This window comes from Onychostoma macrolepis, chromosome 21, assembly GCF_012432095.1.
Source record: "Onychostoma macrolepis isolate SWU-2019 chromosome 21, ASM1243209v1, whole genome shotgun sequence".
Classification (NCBI taxonomy): Eukaryota; Metazoa; Chordata; class Actinopteri; order Cypriniformes; family Cyprinidae; genus Onychostoma; species Onychostoma macrolepis.
Window position 1 is genome coordinate 2,253,290 of NC_081175.1, and position 24,103 is coordinate 2,277,392.

Below are 24,103 nucleotides of genomic sequence, written 5' to 3' on the forward strand. Positions count from 1 at the left end.
CATTTTGCCATTAAATGGACATTATACGATACATTTACATTTAAAGCTACATTCAGGTCCACAACACTGCTTTTAGTATTCATTATTATTATTATTATTATTATTATTATTATTATTATTATTTTACTGTGTATATACAGTACTGTTACAAATGTAACTTTAATGTGATGTACTGTAGTAGGCTAGCGTGTCTCTTGTCAAGTGTTTCTGTTCTCACACACACACACACACACGCACGCAGGAGTGTGACAGCAGTGCAGCAGACACGGTGATCTTCTCAAAAGCGGTGTGTGTGTGTTATATATATATATATATATATATATATATGCGCTGTGTGACGTCGCAGGCAGTGTGTGTGTGTGTGTCTAAGAGAGAGTGAGAGAGAGAGAGAGCAGTTGAAATAGGGTGAGCTGGAATAGCGGGTCACTCTCAGTTGAAGGATGGAGTGAGAGCGGGTGTGTTCTTCCGTTCGCCTGGACTGTGAGGGTCTGTGAGTCTCTGGACACCTATAACGCGCATTTCACGCAGCATTTCCGTCTCCGCGCAGGAACACGACAGGTAACGAGCTACAGTCACTTCATTCTGCGCTGCGTCGCGGTGAGCGCCAGCGGCTTTCCGTCTCCATCGCGCTCTGCGTCCGAACTGGATTCACATGCTTTACGCCGTTTGTTTGTATCGAGTACCTCAACAGGAGTTTTTACTGGACTCTTGGTTTGTGCAGTCAGCGTTTATGTGTCACTGCCTACCTAGACAGCACTTCTGGGCGGCTGTGGGCATCGTTCGCACCGGCTGTGATGCCCAAACATGAGGTCTGGTTAGGCAGCTGCACGAGCACTAGGTTTAGGGTCCAGCCGAGATGATTAGAGCATCTGACTCAAACTCAGAACATCAGCGGTACACCAGACATTTGATCGGACCTGCACTTAGACCAGCAAGTTTTATTACAGCTCATGTTTAATCAGAATTTACCTTCATTTATTCTTATAGAGTATGCTTTTTATTTATTGTTTTATCGCATTATTCATAGCCATAAAACATTATATATAGCTTACATATATTTCTAGCAATATAATATATCTTTTTTTTTTTCATATAGCCTATACACTCTCAAAAATGATGTGTTAATTTTTAACACATTTGTTGTGTTGACTATTTTAACATGTCATTTTGAGTACATAATTGACACAAATTGTGTAACTATAACACATTGTGTAGAAAATTAGTAGGGGTAACACATGGTTGAGTTAAAAGTAACACAAAATGTGTTGTCCTTAACTAGACACAGAGGTGTGTTAAGAAACAGCACAGGTTGTGTTGTTTTTAACATCCTTTTTAAATGTATACATGTACAATCACATAACTTTGCGACTGAAAAGGTGATGCACACTGTGAAACGTTATTGTAACAGAAAAGAACGTAAAAGTGTACAGTAAAAAACGTTGTAGCATTTGATACATGCAGAATATTGTTGAAGAGTTGCTGTAAGTAAAAGGTATGAATCTCCTGTTAATTCTTGGAGAAATTCTGGTCATTCCCAGAATTCCCTGCATGCAAACCATCACATCTGCACTGTGTTATTTATGTTAGTTTATTACATGTTTATAGCATGCATCATTATTTGAGCTAGCATTGATGGTGTTTTGTGTTTGTGTGGGTGACACTTGCATCTGTCTTGATGTTATTATTAGTCACTGGAGAGTTCACTTTTGGTGAAATTGAAGTCATCATGTTGCCTTCCGCTGTATTGTGTATCTGTTATTATTACAGATTTTAACAGCTCTGATAGGCTGTTATATTAACGTTACATAATTTCATGCACTAAAATGTGTGTAAAATCATCATTGTATTTTGTAATGTAATGTTCCGGCACAGCTGCCAGTTTTTGCCTTAAATTTAAGAGAAAAACATTTTTACAGCAAGTGTGTATCGGAAGAAAGACAGTATACGTTTGGTATAAGAGCTAATGAAATGTCTCACTAGATTTTAATGTGATTTTTATTTTATTGTTATACGAAATGCAATGCTATTATTACCCATAGTACTGTATGTATTGCTTCTGAAACTGTGTTGTGTTGGCACATTCACTTCAGCTTCAGGACTCAGACTTTACACTGATTTAAACCAAAATGGTTTATGGTACAAAAGCAATATGATATGATGATATGATATCATATTATATATGATATTACGAAGAACATGACCTGAAAATTTTGTACGTACATGAACAAGCGCAAAAATTTGACCTGGGTTGTATTTTCTTTTACTTTGTGTGTTTTTGTTCATGGTTTTTGAGGATAAGGGCATCACACAACCTGTCCATGTAGACATCAGTGTAGTTTGCTAGGCCAAATATGCTGCAGAGCTTGATTGGATGCAAACATTTATTTTATTTTATTATTTTATTTTATTTTATTTTATTATTTTATTTTATTTTATTTTATTTTATTTTATTTTATTTTATTTTATTTATTTTATTTTATTTTATTTTATTTTATTTTATTTTATTTTTATTATTTTATCTTTATATTTTTATTTATTTTTTTATTCCCAGCCTTAATTATCGTGATAAGCCTACTGTAGCAATTGTTTGCCATTGTGTTCCCTGCTGTCAAAACCCCCATCAGAACAGACCTGCGACCCACAGCTGTAGAGCATCCGAGTGGATTACACACTCATATGAACTGATAATAGAGGCACGGGGATGGTGTGATATTTCTATCTGATTCAAACGCAATGATGATGCCTCACCGGGAGATCAGATGTGATCTAGTGCATATAGGTGAATAATCTCAAGCAGAAGAATATAGCATCATTGTGATGTCTTCATGCTGTCCTAAAGAGTGCCTGATTGTTATTCCCAGTCCCGTTCATCACTTGTTTCAATCCGTATTGAGAATTGCTCAGCTGCAATCCAACAGGAAGCTCTTGAAAATGTCACAAGTTATTTTTAACCTTTGTAATGCTATTCACGTTCCTTCTGCAATATTTGAAGATGTTTGTTTGGATCCGTGGTCTTGTTTACACAAATATTGTGGCGCTTTTTTTTCTTCTTTTTTCATTTTGTTCGTTCACAATGTGTGCTTACCTTTTCTGCAAAGCCTCTGTAAACTCAACCTGTAGATGAACCGTAACAGCTAACGAGTGTTTCTTATTGCAGTGGAGCTTAGTGATTGACTCTACGTGAAAGACTATTATTGTTTCAAAACTTCCTCTTCATCCAGTTTACATCAGTAAAGCATTTAAACATTTCTCTTGTTTGGAAATAGGCATTAATTTGTGTTGGTAATATTCATACCGAGCAGCTTTAGCTTGTGAAATCATCTGTTGTCACTGCTGTTGTCAGTTTACATAAGATGTTTGTTTATGTAAAGCCAGATATAATTAGCATAACACAGAATTATTTTATGTCCTTACCCAATTTTAGCTGAAATGTGATTATAATCATATAAACTTGTACTAGTTATCCATGCATGAACAACTGATAACTAAAATGGCACAGATTAACCAACCTTAACTGTTGTGATTTCATCAGTATTCATATCGTAAAGAAAACTAACAGCTTATGTTAGTTACTAACAGCTTACTAACAGCTTAACTAACAGTTTGTAGAATATTGAATCTCTTGGTGGATGTTATTAGCTTTATTATAAATCACATTGATTAAATATATTTACTTTTCAGATTTGACATAGCTCGAAGCTTTTGTGATGAAACACACTTACACTTACACACACACATAACAAGAGAAGACTGAAACATTAAAAAATCAGAAAGGTGCAGCACTGCTCCTTGCTTCAGTGTGGTGTGACTAACAAGGCTTCTTAAGATACGAAAGGGAAACTTTAAAGTGATTTTCAGCTGTAATATTCAATGTTTCGTAACACATCTAAGGTAGTACTTGAATTCAAATGATTGGTAACCAAGTTTAAACAAGAGCTCAATTCTTACTATTAACTAGCATGCATAATACTAGCATATTGGCTGATTATTAGTACTTATAAAGCACATATTAATATATTATATTATTATATTATTAATATATTATATACAGTATGTCTTATTCTGCATGAGCAAGTTTTAGATCAATTAATCCACCCCATAACTAAACTTATCAACTACTTTACTAACTATTAATAAACAGCAAATTAGGAGTTTATTGAGGCAAAATTCATAGTTAATAGTTACTGTAGTTAATAATGAGAAATGGACCTTTAAATACAGTGTGACTGAACTGCGTATTATAGATATTGTGCATCTCATCAGATATTGAATGCAGTTAGCTTGGTGGGCCATGCAAACATTCAGACACTTTCCTGATGCTCTTCTCCTGTCTTCTCCATATTGCTTCCATCACTGATACGGCCAAAAAAGAATATAACAAAATTATAAAAAAAAAAAAACTACGAGATGCTGGTGCATCTTAAATGTGGAGCATGGGCAGGACCATTGCTTGCGGATTGGATTAATTAGATTAGATTAGATTAAATGAAGACAATTTCAACAGTCATTTCTTACGTTGGCTGAGTTTACCACGTCACAACCAGCTGTCAGAAACACACACTGCACATTTCATACAGCCATTATTTTGCTCAAAAAATACAATCACAATTGTTAATCATGATTACTCATTAAATTTTTTTGTCAACCTTTCATCATAATTATTGCATTTTCACCTAAGCACAAATCAAGAGAATGTCAGCTTGCACGGTTCGCTTGCAGATTTATTCGCAGCACACAGCGGCAAACGACCGAGTGAAGGAAAACAGACTTTCTGTATTGCACTTTCATTTGAGCTGAATATCTCAATAGAGATTGCTAAATTCCAATTTACATGTTTGCTGGTGTTTTCAGCTCATCAGCATTTTTCTGTAATGCAGAGAGAGCGTGTGCACATGGTTGCCAGATTGGGAAGATAAAGTAAAACACTGGGCAGAAAATGTATTGATTAATGAAAAAAGCTTGTTTCAGGATAAATAACCAGCAGGCAAATATTGCAGATGATTACGCTTAATAAATCTAGAGAAGCAGAACTTGTGATTGAATTTAAAATGCGATTTCATCATGCAGCCCTGTCTGAACTGAACCAACACTGAACTGATTGATCTGAATAATTACACTATTTTTAGTCTTTTAGAACTGCTTTACAGTAGAATATGAATCTCTCCATAGTTGTTTTTTCATAATTTTTCTAATTTCTTGTTTATCACTGTGAAGCTGCTTTTACACAATCTGGATTGCGTAAGCGCTATGAAAATAAAGGTGAGTTGACTTGACTAGACTATAAATCATCTTAATACAGCATTACACATACAAATTTCAGACTTTGTCTGACAATAAATTTGTATCGTATCATTAGGAAAGCAATGGCTTGAACTCAAATCACAGGCCAAAAGTAAATCTTGGTAACATATGTCTATTATTTAGTAATGATTATTGCACAAACTGGTAACCAAACGATAATCCAAAGTTTTGCTCCAGACAAAAACCATAACACCGCTAAGACCGAACCTGCCAGCTTATGTTTCACTTCAGTTCAAGATGAAGTGCATGAAGATCTTTATTTTGACGGGTATAATAGAAGTAGCGACCACAAATCACCTGCATCAGCTGCTGCTGTCAGAAGACTCTTACACCTCAGCATTAGTGTGGGAAATGACGCTTCGTCACCTTATCGTTTTCATGATAAAGCCACAGCAATGTCTGCATGCTTCCAAATGCTGCTGAATGCTGTCTGTATATGGGATGTACGATGCACAAAGAAAAGTGTATATCTTAACAGTTTCTCCTAAATACAAACCTACCATGTAGTTTCATTCATTAAAACACACGCTTACTTATAACCGAGCAAAATGCTGTTTAAAAGTCAGACCATTCCAACTTCCCAAAAGCATTTCATATCAACTACCCATTTATTTTCTGATTTTCTCTTAAATTAATCTGTTCTGTATATTTACTAAAAAGAACACATCCTCTTAGGTGTATATAGTTATATATTATTTTATACACATATATGCATGATTATGTTTGTATGTATTATTTCTGTTATCTCTTGAATTATTTTATGCAGCGTGGCTGATTTCAGTGATTGTTATCAGCCTCATCTGGGAGCTTGTGATAAGTTCAGTAACTTAGCTTGCTAACTTTTAGTGAGTAAATCGTTTTTTTGTAATGGTACATTTTTAGAGCAGACAGTAACTCTATATGGATTCAATAAAACGGCACCTATTCGTTATTGATTTGTGTCTCCTCTCGGCTCCTTCAATTTCAAATACAACCCGTAGCATGTTTTCGTTATTTCTACTCGATTTAACCCATACAAATATTTGTTGGTGTAAATTGATGTATGTATTGGTTCAGTGATGCTATATTTTTGACTTGAATAAAATCTGCTCTTGGACATAATGACCTTTTACTGACATCAAGTGTGCTGGGAGAGTAGTACATGAAACTATAGTTGATTTTAGGTGGTTAAAGGACGTTATATTTTTATAAAGCATCTGGTAAATAATTCAGTTTATTGCGTTGGTTAATTTCTGCTTCTAACGCCGCTAAAGAGTCATACACACGTTTGTCATTTGACACATAAACCCCAAAATGGTATGATTTTCCTGTTCAAAACTAACAACATGTGACTCTTTGTCAAATGTTTTGTTTGTAAATTGTTTTTGTGCATCTTCCTTTACAATACATGATGCATGCTTTGATATTTGTATCAAGTACTGTGGCATTCAGATATCTACTTAGTGTAATTGGTACACTTTACAGTAAAACTCCATAACATATAAATATCAATGGTAACACTTTATTTTACGGTTACACCTATTAGTTGTTTATTAGCATGCATATTACTAGAATATTAGCCATGTATTAGTGCTAATTAAGCACATATTAATGCCTTATTCTACATCCTTAATCCTACCCAATACCTAAACTTAACAACTACCTTATTAACTATTAATAAGCAGCAAATTAGGAATTTATTGAGGGAAAAGTCGTATTCAATAGTTAACAAGTGTTGCCTATACTAAAGTGTTACCAAAAGTTGAATCTTGTAAGATTATTTAATGGACATGAGCTAACATAAACTAACAATTAATTTGTATTTTATTAACTAACGTTAACAAAAATGAACAATGTTTAAAAATTAAACAAATGCATTGCTCATTGTTAGTTTATATCAGGTAATGTAATGGAACCTTATAGTAAAGCTTTACTGTGAAATTTAAGTGTCTAGATGCTTTTTGGATCCACTGTAATAATATGAGATGTGAAATACAGTATATGAAAAGCGTAAGGCTGTATTATAGATCATGCATCAAGTTTTAAATATGAAACATCACAGGAAGCACAGCTTCAGCTGTAGCGATGTCTGGTTAGCATGAGATATGATTGAGCGCTTGTTTCTGTGCCCTTGCGCAAATCAGCCGGCCCGTCAGAAAGCAAGGATGAGAGGCTCTTTTGAGATATTTTGTGCACTCTCTGTAGAAAATGCTGCCACACCATGTCGGGGTGATTTAGACATTTTCCTACTAAGTATAGACATTATACTTGTATCATTATACACCAAATTTTAAAGGTTTGCATTTTATGAAGCAAATATTTCTTGGTTACACAACTTTTACATAAACTCACAACTGTTAAAAACCTTGTTTTATGGACCTTTTGCCTACTGAAAGGTTTGCAAGAAAAGTGCAGAATCCAAGTTGTGAACGTAACCCATATGCTTTATAACTCATATAATTTAATGGTCTGCCATGTCAGGTGCTCTAAAATATGCATTTTAATACGTTTGCAGCACGTTTTCCTCGGTGCATGTATATAACAACACAATTTGAAGTTTGTATCCTTGTCCGTTAAAACTGGGCACCAGTATTTCCCTCATGCATACAGCCTCGCCTAACTGAAGTCTAGTCTTAACTTCTTGCGGCTGAACCACTAAACTAAAAGTAACTTGCAGAGGAACATTGTTTTGGCCATGACGTGAGTTGTGCTTCAGAGCACAGAGGCAACAGAGGTTGAAAGTTTTGTAGCACAGGCCAAACAGTTGTAGCACAAGTATAAAACGTCTGTTATTATGTCTGAAAACAAACACAAGTAATTCAGTTCATCACTTAAACAGGCATTGGTGTTGCATACAGAGCACAAAAAATACAAACCATCACAAAAAGTCTTTTTAGACAAAGTTTTTTTCTTTATTTGCTAAAAATGGTGAAACATAACACTATAAAATAAAAATCACTTCACACTTCGCACATGTGCTACAGTGGTAAATTTATTCATCGCACAGACCAGTTTTTTCATAGCATGTGCATCATATATGTTGCACTGTACAGCCTTATGAAGGTATGGAGCTTATGTCACTGTTGTTTTGAATAGTTGAAATCACGAATACAATATCATAAGAAACGTTTTGCAGTTCTGACAATAAACATAAATATTGCTGTTGGAAACTAACTATCTATCTATCTATCTATCTATCTATCTATCTATCTATCTATCTATCTATCTATCTATCTATCTATCTATCTATCTATCTATCTATCTATCTATCTATATCTATCTATCTATCTATCTATCTATCTATCTATCTATCTATCTATTTACAGATACATGCAAATAGTTAAATGCATAATCAGTATACATCACAAGCATGGCCACATTTTTGCCTGCAAAACTAGATTTAAGATCACACAAATATCAGTGCCCCTCATGTTACTTGTTGGTTTATGTTAAGTTAAAGTTAAGCTGACGTTAAACGAGTAGTTCACCCAAAAATGAAAATTTGCTGAAATATTTTCATTCATCGGAATAGATTTGTAAATATTTAGCATTCTACCACTTGCTCACCATGGGTGCCATCAGAATGAGAGTCCAATAGTTTTGAGAGTTGTTTTTTTTTACAAGAAAACATATTTTCTCTAAACAAGATTTGATGCACTTACGTCTTGTGGATTGCTTGTGGATTATTGTGTTTTTATCATCTGTTTGGACTCTCATTCTGACGGCACCTATTCACTGCAGAGGACCAATTGCTGAACAAGTGATGCAAAGCTACATTTCTCCAAATCTGATGAAGAAACACTTATCTACATCTCAGATGGTCTGAGGGTGAGGAGATTTTCAGCACATGCTTACTTTTGGGTGAAGAGAACTAGTCCTTTAAAGGTTTCTCAGTTGAAGCAATAGGTTACTGAGATGCTTTTGGCGTTAATATAGTGACATGAATTTCTACTGAATGTGGCAGTATCAGACGCATTGGGAGTGTGAAGGGTTTCTGTAATTATACTGCTGAATGAGCTAGTGTTGATGAGTGTTTGAGTGCTGGTATGATGTTCATCATGTACACGTTCTTCTCTTGACAGGCTGGCGCTGATGGGCTGCTTGGGCGTTTGGGCTTTGTTCGTCCTGCTCGGATCTTCTCTATGGCTGGCTTATGGAGTCCGAGCCAGCGCTGGATCTGGAGCTACAGTAAAGGAGCTTCAAGAGGGACTTCAGGTAGTAGTGCATTTCGTTTTCTTTTGTTGTTCATGTTCTGGGACACAGAGCTAAAACGTTTGAGTTTCAGAGTGTTTAGAATTAAAGCTGCAGTCCATAACTTTTTTGGGTTAAAAAATATCCAAAATCAATATTTGAGTAAGTACATAACCAGCCAGTGTTCAAAACTATCGCTTACTTTATTCACAACGCTTAGCTTATAATAATATTTTCTAACTTGAGTGGTATGGGTAGGTATTCGCGGGAAATTCGAGCATGGCGCTTCGTCATTACATCACGTCTGTAAACATAAAGAAGTTTTCTCATGTGAGGATCCTGCAGGTGGCGCATCGTTTATAGCCTTTTTTCACAGCAGCTAGAATAATTAAATGTTAAAAAATCATTTTGATGGCGGATTGTAAACCAGAAAGGATTATATGAAACTGACATTAAATTATATTCCCGTTTTAAATGTGCTTCTGATTACAGATAGCCTGGGATTACACAAGATTTGTAATTTAAAGAAAACCAGTCCGAAGGGAGCATAGTTTGCTTTTTGGGTTAAAAGAATTTCTTAATATGAAATTCGAATGGTATGACAATTAGAGATTGGACTGTACATAAATTGAAATCTACACGCTAATACACACTATACCCATATTCACGCAATGCTGATGTTGTTAACATTAATAATTTGAGAATAAAGTATAACAATAATAATACTTTGGACGGTTTGATGTGATATGAGCTAATCAATCGTTAGATTAAATCACCATTGGTAGCGCGATTTATGGTAATGCTTTTTTCCTCAGTTGGTCAGAACAAACGTGGCAGACTTGTTACTTACTTGTTCAGATAGCAATATCCGGGGAAAATTTTTATTTGGGTCATATATTCCAAGACGTAGGCTAGAATCTGTGATTACTAAGTGCAGGATTCACACCAGTGCAGTGACTGATAGCCACACATTCACCTGCAATTCCAGCTTTTCAAACAGAGATGGCGACAAAGAGGCAAAACTTACGGACTGCAGCTAACCAAATCCAAGCTGATTTAGATCAGCTTGAGCAGAATCACAACTGAAAGTGTATATGAGAAATCAATTTTCAATAATTTATTATATACTTTTGTATAATTTATTCATTTACATAAAATATATACAATAGTCCCTTTTTATTGATTAAATATCTTGTGATTGAAACAGTAGTATGGGAAATAAAATGAAAAATATGTTTAATAGAGAACATAGGTCTCAATAAGGGTTGGGCGATATGGCCAAAAAATTATATCTCTGTGTTTTTTGGCTGAATTGCAGTATACATGTTGATATACATTTAATGTTTTGATAGTGTATGACAAGCCCTCCTCCATATTATCATAAATGACTTATTGAAATAATATTTTAATGTTTGCTGTGAACACAGCCATTGTTGCTGATGTGGCGTTAAAACATAAATAAATACATACATATATACATACATACAGTATATACATAAACAAGCCCTCCTCCCCAGGTTTGATCATAGGATTATATAAAATATATAACAGAAAATGATTAAATATAGAAGTTAAAAACATAAAATAAACATTACAAATGTTACCAAATAAACAAATAAACGTGTCAGGTTCAGTATTATTCATGTTAATGCAGAGAACACAATTCATTGTTTTAATCAATGGACATAGGAATGGTTCTTCCTTGTAACTGTCTGAATGGCCAGAAATGCCTGAACCGTATTAAGTAGAATGTGGGAGTAGTTGTGAAAGTAGTCCATTAATCACTAACCAAAACTAGACATGCTTCCAGGACAAACCGCACTGATATTTCATCAAATGGTGCTGGACGGTTAATGCTCCACAACAATTTTCAGCATCTTTGAAGGGCTAATAAAGCTCTTAATGAGCCTCTTCAGTCTGCAAATGTCATGTCTAATGTAGATGTAGTGGTAGGAATTGTTTGTCCCAGATGAGATCTTGAGGACTATATCATCGTCTTCAAGCACACACCGAACACTGGGCGTCAAGCTCATTGTGAGGCCTGCTGGGACTTTTATCGCTAATGACTTCTCAGTGCTGTGAGACAAAGACAAGAGGCATAGCTAAACACCAGCACAGCAATTCAGGATCGATATGTGTTATAGTTCAGCTATTTAGTTTTATTTATTTATTTTTTTAAATTGGCTAAGTGTTTAGTCAATCACATGTTGTTGTTCCTGTGATATTCAGTGAGATAAGCAGGGCAGTTAGAGACATTGCAGACTCATATACACATTTTCCAAATGAAAGTACTAATGACAGCATGAGTTTTAAGGTAGGGCCCTATGAATTCTGTTTAATTTTTTTATTTTAATTCTTTTGTTTTATTTTGTTTTCCAAATTCCATTTTTTTTCCGTTAATTTTTCTGGACTCTGAATCAATCAATCAATCAATCAATCAATCAATCAATCAATCAATCTATCTATCTATCTATCTATCTATCTATCTATCTATCTATCTATCTATCTATCTATCTATCTATCTATCTATCTATCTATCTATCTATCTATCTATCTATCTATCTATCTATCTATCTATCTATCACCAAACCTTCCATTAAAAAAATTGCTTTTTAATGGATTAATTAAATTTTAAGAATAAAAAGCATCTGTGATTAATTGAATTCAGTTATTAGTTTAAACAATAATAGAGCCATATGAAATGTTTTGGTTTTTGTTCTGGTAATCAAATACAGCTTTTCTCAGTCGCTTTGGTGCATTTCTCGAATCATCTTTAATATTTGCAAAGAAGTATATGCGTTTCTCAAAACAATTCGTACAAACAGCACCACACAATGGATTTCCTGCAAAAGCCTGTAACTTACTCAAAATCTTTAGTTCATCTCTCAAAAGTAAGTATTTATGTCAATGAACATATCAGTGCCATCAGAATGAAAAGACCTTGTGTCATTGTTCACAAACAAGATAGTCAAAATGCTTACCCTTACGAAAAAGAAGTTTATTCAAGTGTGCTATTAGTATATTTCTTTTAAACTTAAAATAGGAAAGCATACTTTTAGTCTACTTTTTATGTACTTCTCAGAAATATACTTAAAATGACATTTAAGTATACTTGACTTATACTTAGGAAAAGTCAAAATATATTTATACACTTGTGCTCCGAGAATCCGTGTTTTCATTGTTATACGGTAGGGGGCGCTAGTACACATCTTCTGAACAGAATTTCCACAAAAAAACAAAACAAAAAAAAAACACAAGTGAAGAAGAAACCTAAACAACAGATGTGCTTCCACGTGTTAAAACAGCATCAAAAATAAAATGTCGACCAATGAAGACGTAATAATGACTGTCAAGCTTTTGGAGTTGATTGACTCCATCTACGTTTTGATTATCATTCTGAATTCAATTCATAGTCTTTTTTCAGCTTTTTGTTCAAAATGTTGTTTATTTCTTTATTTTTTATTTATGAAACTTACCCACATTCAAGTGTTTAAAAAAGAATGCACGAAGCTAGAATAAAATGTTTCTGTTTACAAGTAGATACCCTGTTCTTTCTTTTGATGTTCAGATATTCATGTAACAAAATATATTCAAATTAATACCTAAATAGGGACATAGAAGTACACTTAAAGTATGATGTAGATGTAAATGTAGATGTTCACTTACAGTTTTTCTCAGTGGCTTTGGTGCATTTCTCAGATCAGAAATGAAATTCTCAAAACTACTTGTTCAACCTACACATCATCTAGTCACTTGTGCACATCATAAAAGCAGTTTCTCATTCTTTTGAATAAATTGCGATTGCTTTGGTACATTCATGCATCTGATTATGTACATTTGTCTGTGGTTTCCTACATTATCAGTTACTATTGTCATGTTGCTCAAAATGTATTATACAGTTCTCTGTGCTATAGTCTTACCCCTCAAAACATATAGTCATTAGTTCATCGTATAAGTCATTAAATGCAAAATGGTTGATCTAGTTGTCATAAACTGCCAAGCATATTTTCAACGCATTTCTATTAGACTTTTTGTAAATTTGCCATGAATTGTGCAAGTGAATCTGGACTTTCACTAATGAGGAGAATATAGATCTCATGAACCTTCAATTGGAAAGCATACAGTATACAGACAGAGGACAACACAAGAGTTACAAATTCTGATGATAGATGAACATCCAGAAAACGATCAGGGTCAACAGCCGAGAGGAAGAAGAGGAGTAAAGATGCATGGTGGAAGGGTACAGAGGCAAAACGGCAGAAGAGGTCAAGGACAGAGGCGCATATCAGATGAAATAAGGGCCACTGTTGTGGACTATGTTGTCAATCATGACCTTACAATGGCTGAAGGGTGCAGCTAAATATTGGGAGATCGACCATATCCTCAGTTATTCAAGCATTTTGAAACAGTCTCTTTCAATCAATATCCCACAAACATTCCATAGTGTACATCAATACTATACAGTAATACTAACAGAGTGCAGTGTTATATTGACAACATGACTAAGCATTTTGACTATCTTGTTTGTGAACAATGACACAAGGTCTTTTCATTCTGATGGCACTGATATGTTCATTGACATAAATACTTACTTTTGAGAGATGAACTAAAGATTTTGAGTAAGTTACAGGCTTTTGCAGGAAATCCATTGTGTGGTGCTGTTTGTACGAATTGTTTTGAGAAATGCATATACTTCTTTGCAAATATTAAAGATGATTCGAGAAATGCACCAAAGCGACTGAGAAAAACTGTAAAGAAAACTTACGAGTATACTTAAAATAAAACTACTAAACTAGTAGTTTACTGAGACTATACTTCAAAGTGTACTAAAAATGCTACTACAAGTATGTAATTAGTAAACTATCAGTATACCTATAAGTTTACTTTTAGTATAGTTGCAATACAAGCTAAAAACATTAGTTGTGTACTCAAAGTTTACCACTGTTATACTTAAAGTATACTTAAAAGTATACTTTTATATACTAGAAAGTGGGCCAATTTAGTCCCAAGGATTACTGAAATAGTACACTTACAAGTATACTACTAGTACACTGATATTTGTTTACTTACTACATAAAGTATACTTAAAAATATACTTGAACTTTACTTAAGTATACTTAATAAAATAAGCTTGAAGTATACTACTTTTTGGTAAGGGTAGTCACGTTGTCAATATAAAAGTGCACTCTGTTAGTATTACCTGATGTGCACTATGACAACAGTTTGGATGACAGTTACTGTACTGAAATGCAGAAGGCTGTGCTTCTTATGTATGCCATATATCCATTCAAATGTACAAATTTACACATTACTGTATGTGGGATATTGATTGAAAGAGACTGTTTCGAAATGTTTGAATTATTGATGATATAGTCGATCTCCCAATATTTAGCTGCACCCTTCAGCCATTGTAAGGCCATGATTGACAACATAGTCCACAACAGTGGCCCTTATTTCATCTGATATGCACCTCTGTCCTTGGCCTCCTCTGCTTCTTCCTCTGTTTTGCCTCTGTATCCTTCCACCAAGCATCCTTACTCCCCTTCTTCCTCTCGGCTGTTGACCCTGATCGTTTTCTGGATGTTCATCCACTGTCAGAATGTGTAACTCTTGTGTTGTCCTCTGTCTATATATGCTTTCCAATTGAAGGTTCATGAGATGCACCTTTGAGCTATTTCAGAGAACTGGTTTATAATTGGTTGATCTATATTCTCTTCATTAGTGAAGGTCAAGATTCACTTGCACAATTCATGGCAAATTTACAAAACGTCTATTAGAATTGTGTAGAAAATGTGCTTGAGAGTTTATGTCAACTAGATCAACCATTTTGCATTTAATGACTTACATGATGAATTAATGACTAGATGTTTTGAGGGTTAAGACTATTGCACAGAGAACTATATAATAATAATAATTTAATAATAAATTTTGAGCAACATGATATTAGCAACTGAAAATGTAGGAAACCGCAGACAAATGTACTACATACTCAGGTGCATGAATGTACCAAAGCAATCACAACTTGTTGAAAAAAAAATGAGAAACTGCTTTTATGATGTGCACAAGTGACTAGATGATGTGGAGGTTGAACAAGTAGTTTTGAAAATTTAATTTCTGATCTGAGAAATGCACCAAAGCCACTGAGAAAAACATAAAACATAAAACAAAGACATAAAACATTAATTTATTTTATCTTTCTTAAATAAATAAAATTAAACTCTTTCATTTTTACGTTTTTTTTTTTTTTTTTTTTTTTTTTAAACAAAGTGCTGCACAACAGAGGTTTAATGTTAAAATTAAAACATGGAAGAAAATTTGAGATTATACCTTAAAAATAAAATTTTCATTTTAATTTATTAATAGTATTAGTAGTAGTAAGACTGTACGATAGCAGTATGTTCTGCACCATTTGTTCACACGGAGACATGCAGAACATGCAGGATTCGTATTTAAATAGTCTTTCTGCGGTCTAATATTCAGACACTAGTCCATATCGCCATTTGATTTAAGTGTACTGTCTTACTTTGATTTATTAATTCAAAATTTGACAAATTCTGTGACAATCCGCGTTATACAGTAAATTACATTTTTATGACCAGATTCCGCAATTCCTGCACTGAATTGCAGAGAGCCCTATGATTTCTGCATTGCGGAAATCATAGGGATCTAGTTTATATAAGGCCTTGGAAATGAAGATGCCAAAAGAAAAGTTTGGTTAAGAACCAGAATCTAAAATGATGGAAAAAACTGGCATACTGTATAATGCAACAAAGATTGGCTTTCTTCTTCATTTCTGTATTTCTTTTACCAGAAAAAAATAAAAAAAAGATCATACTTTGTAGCTGGGGACCTCTGGTTGAGCGTACACAGAGAATGACCCAATAATAATATTACTGTATTTGCGACATTCAGGTGGTGCAGGGAAAATCACTACATTCAATTACACTACCTTTACTAAATGACCTTCTGTATTTACAGACATTAAGCTTTGTGAGAAAGACTTATTTAAAACATGCCTGTATAGAACACAGACTGACAGTATGAAAATAAACTGATCTGTAAGTGCAGCTGTTAGTTCAGTGGAGCGTATGCTGTAAAAAGCCCTTAGCCTGAATCCAGCGCCATGTCAATCTCTCAACCTTCTAGTGTTAACACACTAACCCCACGAACTAACCCCGCTTTTTATTATTAAGGTTATTAAGGTATTAAATATGAATGGATATGTAGTGCCGGCATCCAGTGGCCATATTTGTAAACCCTTCATAAGTTTTTAACTTAGTATGTTTGTATGTTGCAGTGATGTTTACAGCAGTGCTTCTCAACTGCTTTTGCGTCAGAACCCATGTTTTACATCCAGCAGCGAGTGCAACACAACATTGAGCCAGAACTCCTTATTGCACAAGGGAAAATAAACACAGCAGTATGCCAGATTATTAACACAATATCGGTTTTTGCTGAACAGGAACTGACAAATGTCTAAATGTTGTAAAAACAGCAGCAGAAGTTAATATCATAGTCTGTGCAATACTTACATTTTATTATTTTAACATTAAGCATTATTTTCTGTCTGTGAACTCATGAGAACACACCTGAGAAATAGTGTTGAAACATCTTTCTCTCCTCAGAGGTGTAAAACAAAAAGAGTTAAACAGTTTGCTGTATACCATATAATAAGACTTTCAAAGGACACTTAACTACTTAATTTAAAAAGGATAGAAAAAAAAGTTGTTAATTTATTCATCCAAGATGTAGGTGACTTTCTTTCTTCAGTAGAACAGTAAATATAATTTTTTAGCAGAAACCATGCTCCTTGGTGATTCATATAATGCAAGCATAATGCAAAAAAGCATATCAGGCAACACAAAATTAATACCTTTACGATATATTGGGGTCTTAAGAAGTGAAACAACTAGTCTGTGCAAGAAACTAAACATTATTTACAACATTTATTACCTGTAAAAATGTATTACCTGTAATCCATAACTTTAGGCAAATTGGTAAATTCGATTCTTTTCCGTGAACTGGTTCTTTTGGACAATTTGTTTCAAGACTCTCAGAAATAAAGGTAGAAAAGCTGTCACTGGGGCGGTACCTTTTCAAAAGGTACATGTTTGTACCTAAAGGGTCCATTTTGGTACCTTAAAGGTACATATTAGTACTTAAAGTGTACATATTTGAACCTAATGGGTACCCCAGTGACAGCTTTTCTACCTTTATTTCTGAGAGTGAATGAACTGGTTCAAAAAACTGATACAAAGTATAGACAATTATTATAGCACCCCACACTGTAAAAAGTGATAAGTTGACTTAACTTAAAAAAATTGAGGAAACCCATCGCCTTAAAATTTTGAAGTAAATGATCATTAAAAAAAATAAGTTAATTGAATTGTCAAGTTCACTTAACTTTTTCTTTTAATTATTATGTACTTAATAATTTTAAGGCAACAGGTTTCCTGAATTAAAAAAAAAAATTAAGTCAACTTTCACTTTTTACAGTGCATAAAGATGCAAAACATGGATTTTTACATGTCTAAAGCATAAAGTGAATAAACTAGTCTTCATCAGCTCACATTTTTTAAATAAACATTGAGAAACCATAAAACGTTCACTTCACCCTTTCATTCAAGTGTTTGGTTCACGTTAGTCTCAGCCTCAGATGTCATGCCCACGGACCGCTGGCTGAACGTCTGATGCATATGGCACACAAAAGTGGAAACACTTCAGTGGAAACTCTCTAAATTGTAAATAACTAATAATTGATTCAGTAGTCTTGTGAACTGGTTCAACATACACGTCACACAAATCACGCATCTCTGTGACTTGCAAAAACAATACTGTTTTTGTTTTTTATTGCAAATTGAGTGACATACTCAATGTCAGCTCACGCATTGTTAAAGCAGTCACGATAGTATCATTGACAATAAATATGGCACATCCAGTTGCAAGTAAATGTTGCACAACCCTTTTTAAACATCTTGTCCTCCATGCTCTGCTTAATGTGCAAACTGAACTGGTTTGGCTTCTCTTTCAAACGGCTTGATTTTATTGATGAGATCTGCAGAAAGCACTTCAGACGAGCATGAAGCAATACTTCCTACAGTGTTATCAGAAATACAGGTGCAAAAAGAGAGCTGCTCTCGAGAGCAAAGATCCCTCTAAAATGGTAATGTTCCTGGCTAACTTCCACTGGGACATTAATGAGGATCTAACTGGAGAAGAGGATCTACATTCCTCTACAGCTGAAGATTAGCCTCAGGGAAACTGAAGTGGCCAGCATCTGTAGAGATGCATGAGTGATGGTGATGTGACAGAGAATGCAGATCTCTGAGCCTGGAGGAGATCAGGGCTCTGATCTCTGATCAAGACGGTCAGCATGGAGGACACTGCGCTCACACTTAATGCCCTAAAGTCTTCCTTAGGGACGCACCAATCTGATACCTGCATAGGCTCCAATACTGAGCTTTTTTGCCAGTTTGGATATTATTTGTTTGTTTGTTTATTGCCTGCTGTAATGCGCATGTCTGATTATTTGACATAATCAGACATGCACATGTAAAGTTGTCTGTGCTGTGTATTTTAACTTCAAATTTTCTGGTGTACTACATGTAAATCTGTAGGGTTTACTACTAACCAGTAGTGACATAAATAGGTACAGTAGCTTTGTTTGGGAGTCAGATAGGGCTGTTCCCATATTTATGAATTATATCTTAATATTTCCCCTTTTCTTTTGCAGCAATATGGAGGAGCTGAAAATAAAGTCAAGCAAAGTAAGTCCAAACTTGCATATTTATAATGATGTTGCTTGTGCATTTTGGTTCAAGCATGTAATGGGAACGGTTGCTTTTGCCTCAAGAAGTTTAAATTTGTTTTAAAACCTTTTGTTTCACAAATAAAAACAATGGCTAATTGCTATTTAAATTGAGCATGTGCATCAGCCTGAGGTGCTTCCATCATCTTCTTTAAGTTCGTCTTAAAATCAGTGAGTGGCTAATGGAAAACCAAAGGATACTTTAGGGAACTCGGATGTAATTTGGGATCATGGGTTGATACACTAGGGAATTCTGGTTGAATGTAGGTATTATATTGGCTGTTGTGTGTCTCAAACAGGCCAGTGCCGCTCCACATGTCACTTATGTGTGTCTGGTAGTGCAGTGCAGCGGTAATGATTTCTGTATTGATTGCAGCGCTTGCTTTGACCTTGCCAAATCAAAAATAACCTTTGCACATCTTTGTGGCCATTGTATTGGAATGAAATGATTGTCTGAGAGCTGTTGTAGCTAGCAAACTAACACATTCAAATACAAGGGTGTTATTAAATAGTATTAGTGAAATTCAGTGCACTTAAAGAGACTTCACTTTCATGACTTTAAAGTACATTTTAAATCATTATGCTTTAACAATCTTTTGTTGTGCTGTAAATGCTTTAAAAAAGTACACTTATTTTGATGTATTGACTGACATACATAAGCACATGCAAAGTACTTGATTATGTTTTTAACTGTAGTGTAGTTCATAAAACATTTAAAGTTAAAGTGTCCAAAATTGCAACTTTATCATTTTGAATGTTTAATTACGAATATATTTAAACTCATGACATGACAGTTACAATTGAAATGTCATTAAAGTATATTTTTGTTTACCATAATGCTTGTCAGTATATTCAGCTGTATACTTCAACCATATTTCAAAGACAATAGAAGTAATTCTAAAAGTTGTGTATGAAGATGTGCTACTCACATGTATACAAAAGGAAATACGTGTCTGAAAACATATTTAGTTCACGCTTAAACATTCTTTTAAAGTGCATTATTTCCGCAAAAAGTACTCTTTTTTTAAAAAGTAAGTGAAGGTGTACTTCTTGTTCACACAATGATGGTCTTTTTATGCAGGTATTTATCACACCTGTAATAAATAAATCATTAAATGAGTAAATAATGCCAGAATTCTTGTTTAAGAGTAATTGATCCCTTTAATGTACAGTTTGTAGAAACAGCAATGTTAAAGGAGGAACTGCTTTTGATGTTTTAGCATGTTGATTCGGATTTGAACTACGTTTGCAAAGGAATTCTTACTTTCATGGATTTACACCTGGCTGAGTGTAGCAGATCAAAAGCTTAACAAAAATCAAGTTTCTTATCATTTGTGGTGCAGACAGACAGACAACTTCTCCAGTGTGTCAGAAATATGCAAATGATGTGTTGATTTCCCCTTAGGGACTAATTATTCACTGGCTTCGGACTAAACTTAACAAAACATGCAGTGGCATGTTTGATTTTTCTTTCCGCGGCTGGCATCACGTTACCTACTCATGTGCGTGCATCTGCGTATCTCGGCGCGTTATCTCACTTTCCCTGCCTTCCTGAGAGGCCTCTTTGTTGTCATGTCTGTGCGTCTCGCTTCCAAAGGCTGACATTAATCAGACTGCCCCAGTTTCTGAACGCCACGCGTCTACCCAACCACCCAGCCACTTGAGCGGATGACCAAACGATAACAGGGCAGGCTGACAGCCTTTTGGCTTCCACACAAATCATAAATAAATAACGTGCCGCAGGCAGCACGCCGAAAAGGTCACTCAAGAAGAAAGACAGGAGAAAGCTTGTGCTTTTGTGGCAAACACAATGCACAATCAAATCTCCTGCATTCAGCGGCTGAACAGTCAGGATTCATTTGGCCTTGATATCACAACGAGAGGTTTGTTATTGTCGCGAATTAAACGATATCATGAGGCAAAGCCAATTAAGGAGCCCTCTGTTTCGTTTCTACACTAATTGGAAGGGAATTCGATAAGGCGCGGCACCTCGCTTATGCGTCTGGGTCACGGCCGAGCGTAATGAATTGAGAGTTCGGGAAAACGGAGGCATGGTCTTGTTAGTCTTAGATCACAGGCCTGAACTAATAAACCAATCGGTCCCATCCACATTACAACATAATGCACGTGACGAAACGGCTCTGTAATGTAATAATGTACTAACTACAAGAGCGGCCCTCTATACTCGCATCAAATAACGACATAAATGGAGAGCAGATGAAAACTGACTACAGCGCCACCCCTCTTAACAACCAGTACACAACCTCCATACCAGTGTTATTTTACTATCATTGATGTACTGTTATATAGGGATGCACTGGTTAGTATTGACTAGTTAAAGCAATAATCAGCACTATCGGATATTGTCTGATTGTTTAAAACCAGGGTTGATTGTAAAATGTGTCAGACTGCAACGTTGGTGTGTGTGAAGAAAATGTCTCTGACTGTCTCTCAGTGTTGAAGTTAACGCGATAATAACACATTACTGCAGGCTAACTGAAGAAAAACATGCAGTTAAGGCAGGCTCTCTTTGATTCTATGAATCACCCATAGTTCCAGTCAGGGTTGCCAGATCCGCGGTTTTACCCCTTACTAAACATTATTTGTAGTGTGATTCCCATCCAATAATTACAAAGATCTTTGTGCTTTGTTATTTCTAATAAGAAACAAATTTTATGAATTTTATGTGTAAGTTTAAGTTTATTTAGTTTTAGTATTTTTAGTACTTCAAGTTAAACTGAACGAAAATGAGAACACTTTATTTCGATAGTCCACTTTAGACATCCTACTAACAGTAAGTAACTTTGCAACTACATGTCAATTAGCAGTCATTAGAGTATTAGTAGACTGTCTGCTTAATAACTTCTAACACTTTATTTTAATGGGTCCACAACATACAACATACTGACTATGAGAAACTTTGCAAGTATATGCCAACTTATTCGACTAAATCTAAACCTACCCTACTGAGAGTTAGTAGACATGTAGTTGCAAATTAAAGATAATTAGTTGACATGTAGTTACAAAGTTACTTATAGTTAGTAGAATGTCTCAAGTGGACTATCAAAATAAAGTGTAACCGAAGTGTCGCCTTAGCCACTAGCAAATATATACCGTATTGTCCCGAATATAAGACGACCCTGATTATAAGACGACCCCCCTTTTTCCAGATCTACCTTTTGGAAAAAGGCTTTTTGAAAACCAAATCTTGTTTTTGTTTTTGTTTTTTTCTCTCTCTCTCTCTGTAAAACATTTTTTCTTAAATTATTTTCAAATTGCATATTTTTCCTATTTTAATTTTTGTTTTGAAAGTATGGTAAATACTGGTAAAATGTACCAGCAATGACACTGAAAAAATACACTTTTTGATATACCACAAAACTAACAGGTAGCCCATCTGAATTATATAACATTTAGGCTATCCATCTCATAGTAGCCTACCAACATTTTATTAACAGTAGAAGTGAAATCTTATTGTAGTCTTCAAATCTGGGTAGCCTACTGTCTTGTGTTTTAAAATCACTTACAGAGGAAGTTTGTTCCCATCAGGCTAACATGACAGTCACGACTCGTGCCGCTGTAAGCTTTTCTTTTCTATCTCGCGATCTTTATAACACAGATACATCACATATTTCATGGCACACTCGTTTTATGCGTGTTTGGCGCCACCTATTGTTGTGGGTGTATTACTGACATGTCAAAGTCTAGACCCCGAATATAAGACGACCGCGTTTTTTCAGATGTATTTCCAAGAAAAAAACATTGTCTTATATTTGGGTCAATACGGTATATGTATATATTAGGGGCATTTCCCCCAAGGAGGCGAGGGAGGTGTTGTTTGCGTTCAGCATGCGTACGCTTTATCTTGAATGTAAACAACACTGATTACGTTAATTACATTCTGGGGAAAGTGCACACATGCACCATGGTACTCTGAAAAATGGTGGAAGACGGTAACTCAGGGAGAAGAATTGTTGAATAAATTATGTTATTTTTGTTTTCTTTGTGCACAAAAAGTATTCCCGTGGTTTTGTAAAATTACAGCTGAATCCCTGATGTCACATGAACTATTTTACCGATGTCCTTGCTATGTTTCTGGGATTGGGAACATTACAGTTGCGTTGCTGTCTATGGAGGGTAAGAGAGCTCTCAGATTTCATTAAAAATATCTTAATTTGTATTCTGAAGATGAGCAAAGGTCTTACGGGTTTGGAACGAGATGAGGGTGAGTAGCCCTTTAGTGATTCTTAGTACCTTTGAGGACACAAACTGCATTGTGCATACACTCTAAAAACAAATGTTTTGGCTAACAAATATGAAATACAACAGTTTGGTTCTTACTTGAGTTGCTTGGGAATATCTTTTGTATTTATGTGGCCTTGTGGCCTTGAAATAATCTACACAGGCTTTGGGTTTATTCCAGAAACCTTCACAGTAGCTCTCTGACATTCAGGGCAACAGACAGATATTACTGTGCAGTATCAGTCATATGTCACTGTCAGATTACTGGAGAATAACTCTCCAGAGGTGTGTAATTATATTATCCCTGGGTCCAATAAAGTTTTCACGGCTCACAGTCCATAAAATTCAGAAACCAAAATCAGCAAGCTATCAGAAACGAATCATAATGTTGAATTATGACGGCCAAAGTTGAGCTTGTGAGTCGAGGTGAGAATCTTAAGGCATTTAACTGTTCTCGTTCCACTTAATGATTCTTAGCAAACTACAATATTTTTGTGTTATTGTGTATTTCCAATACCCTTTGTTACAACACGAGTCTGTTCTAAATGCGCATTTTAAACTATATATATTGTCAAATGAACA

At 35.0% G+C, this 24,103-nt stretch overlaps 1 protein-coding gene across 2 annotated transcripts in view; it reads left to right on the top strand.

Annotated features, from left to right (window-relative positions):
- The first annotated feature begins 391 nt into the window (after window positions 1-391).
- Window positions 392-24,103, top strand: part of fstl4 (follistatin-like 4) — a 217,112-nt gene continuing 193,400 nt past the window's right edge. For both annotated transcript variants that reach the window (XM_058757290.1, XM_058757291.1), the window contains exons 1-3: window positions 392-558; window positions 9,363-9,495; window positions 19,205-19,238. In XM_058757290.1, coding sequence (XP_058613273.1) covers window positions 9,373-9,495; window positions 19,205-19,238 — 157 coding nt within the window. In that variant the 5' untranslated portion in view covers window positions 392-558; window positions 9,363-9,372. The remainder of the gene's footprint in view (window positions 559-9,362; window positions 9,496-19,204; window positions 19,239-24,103) is intronic.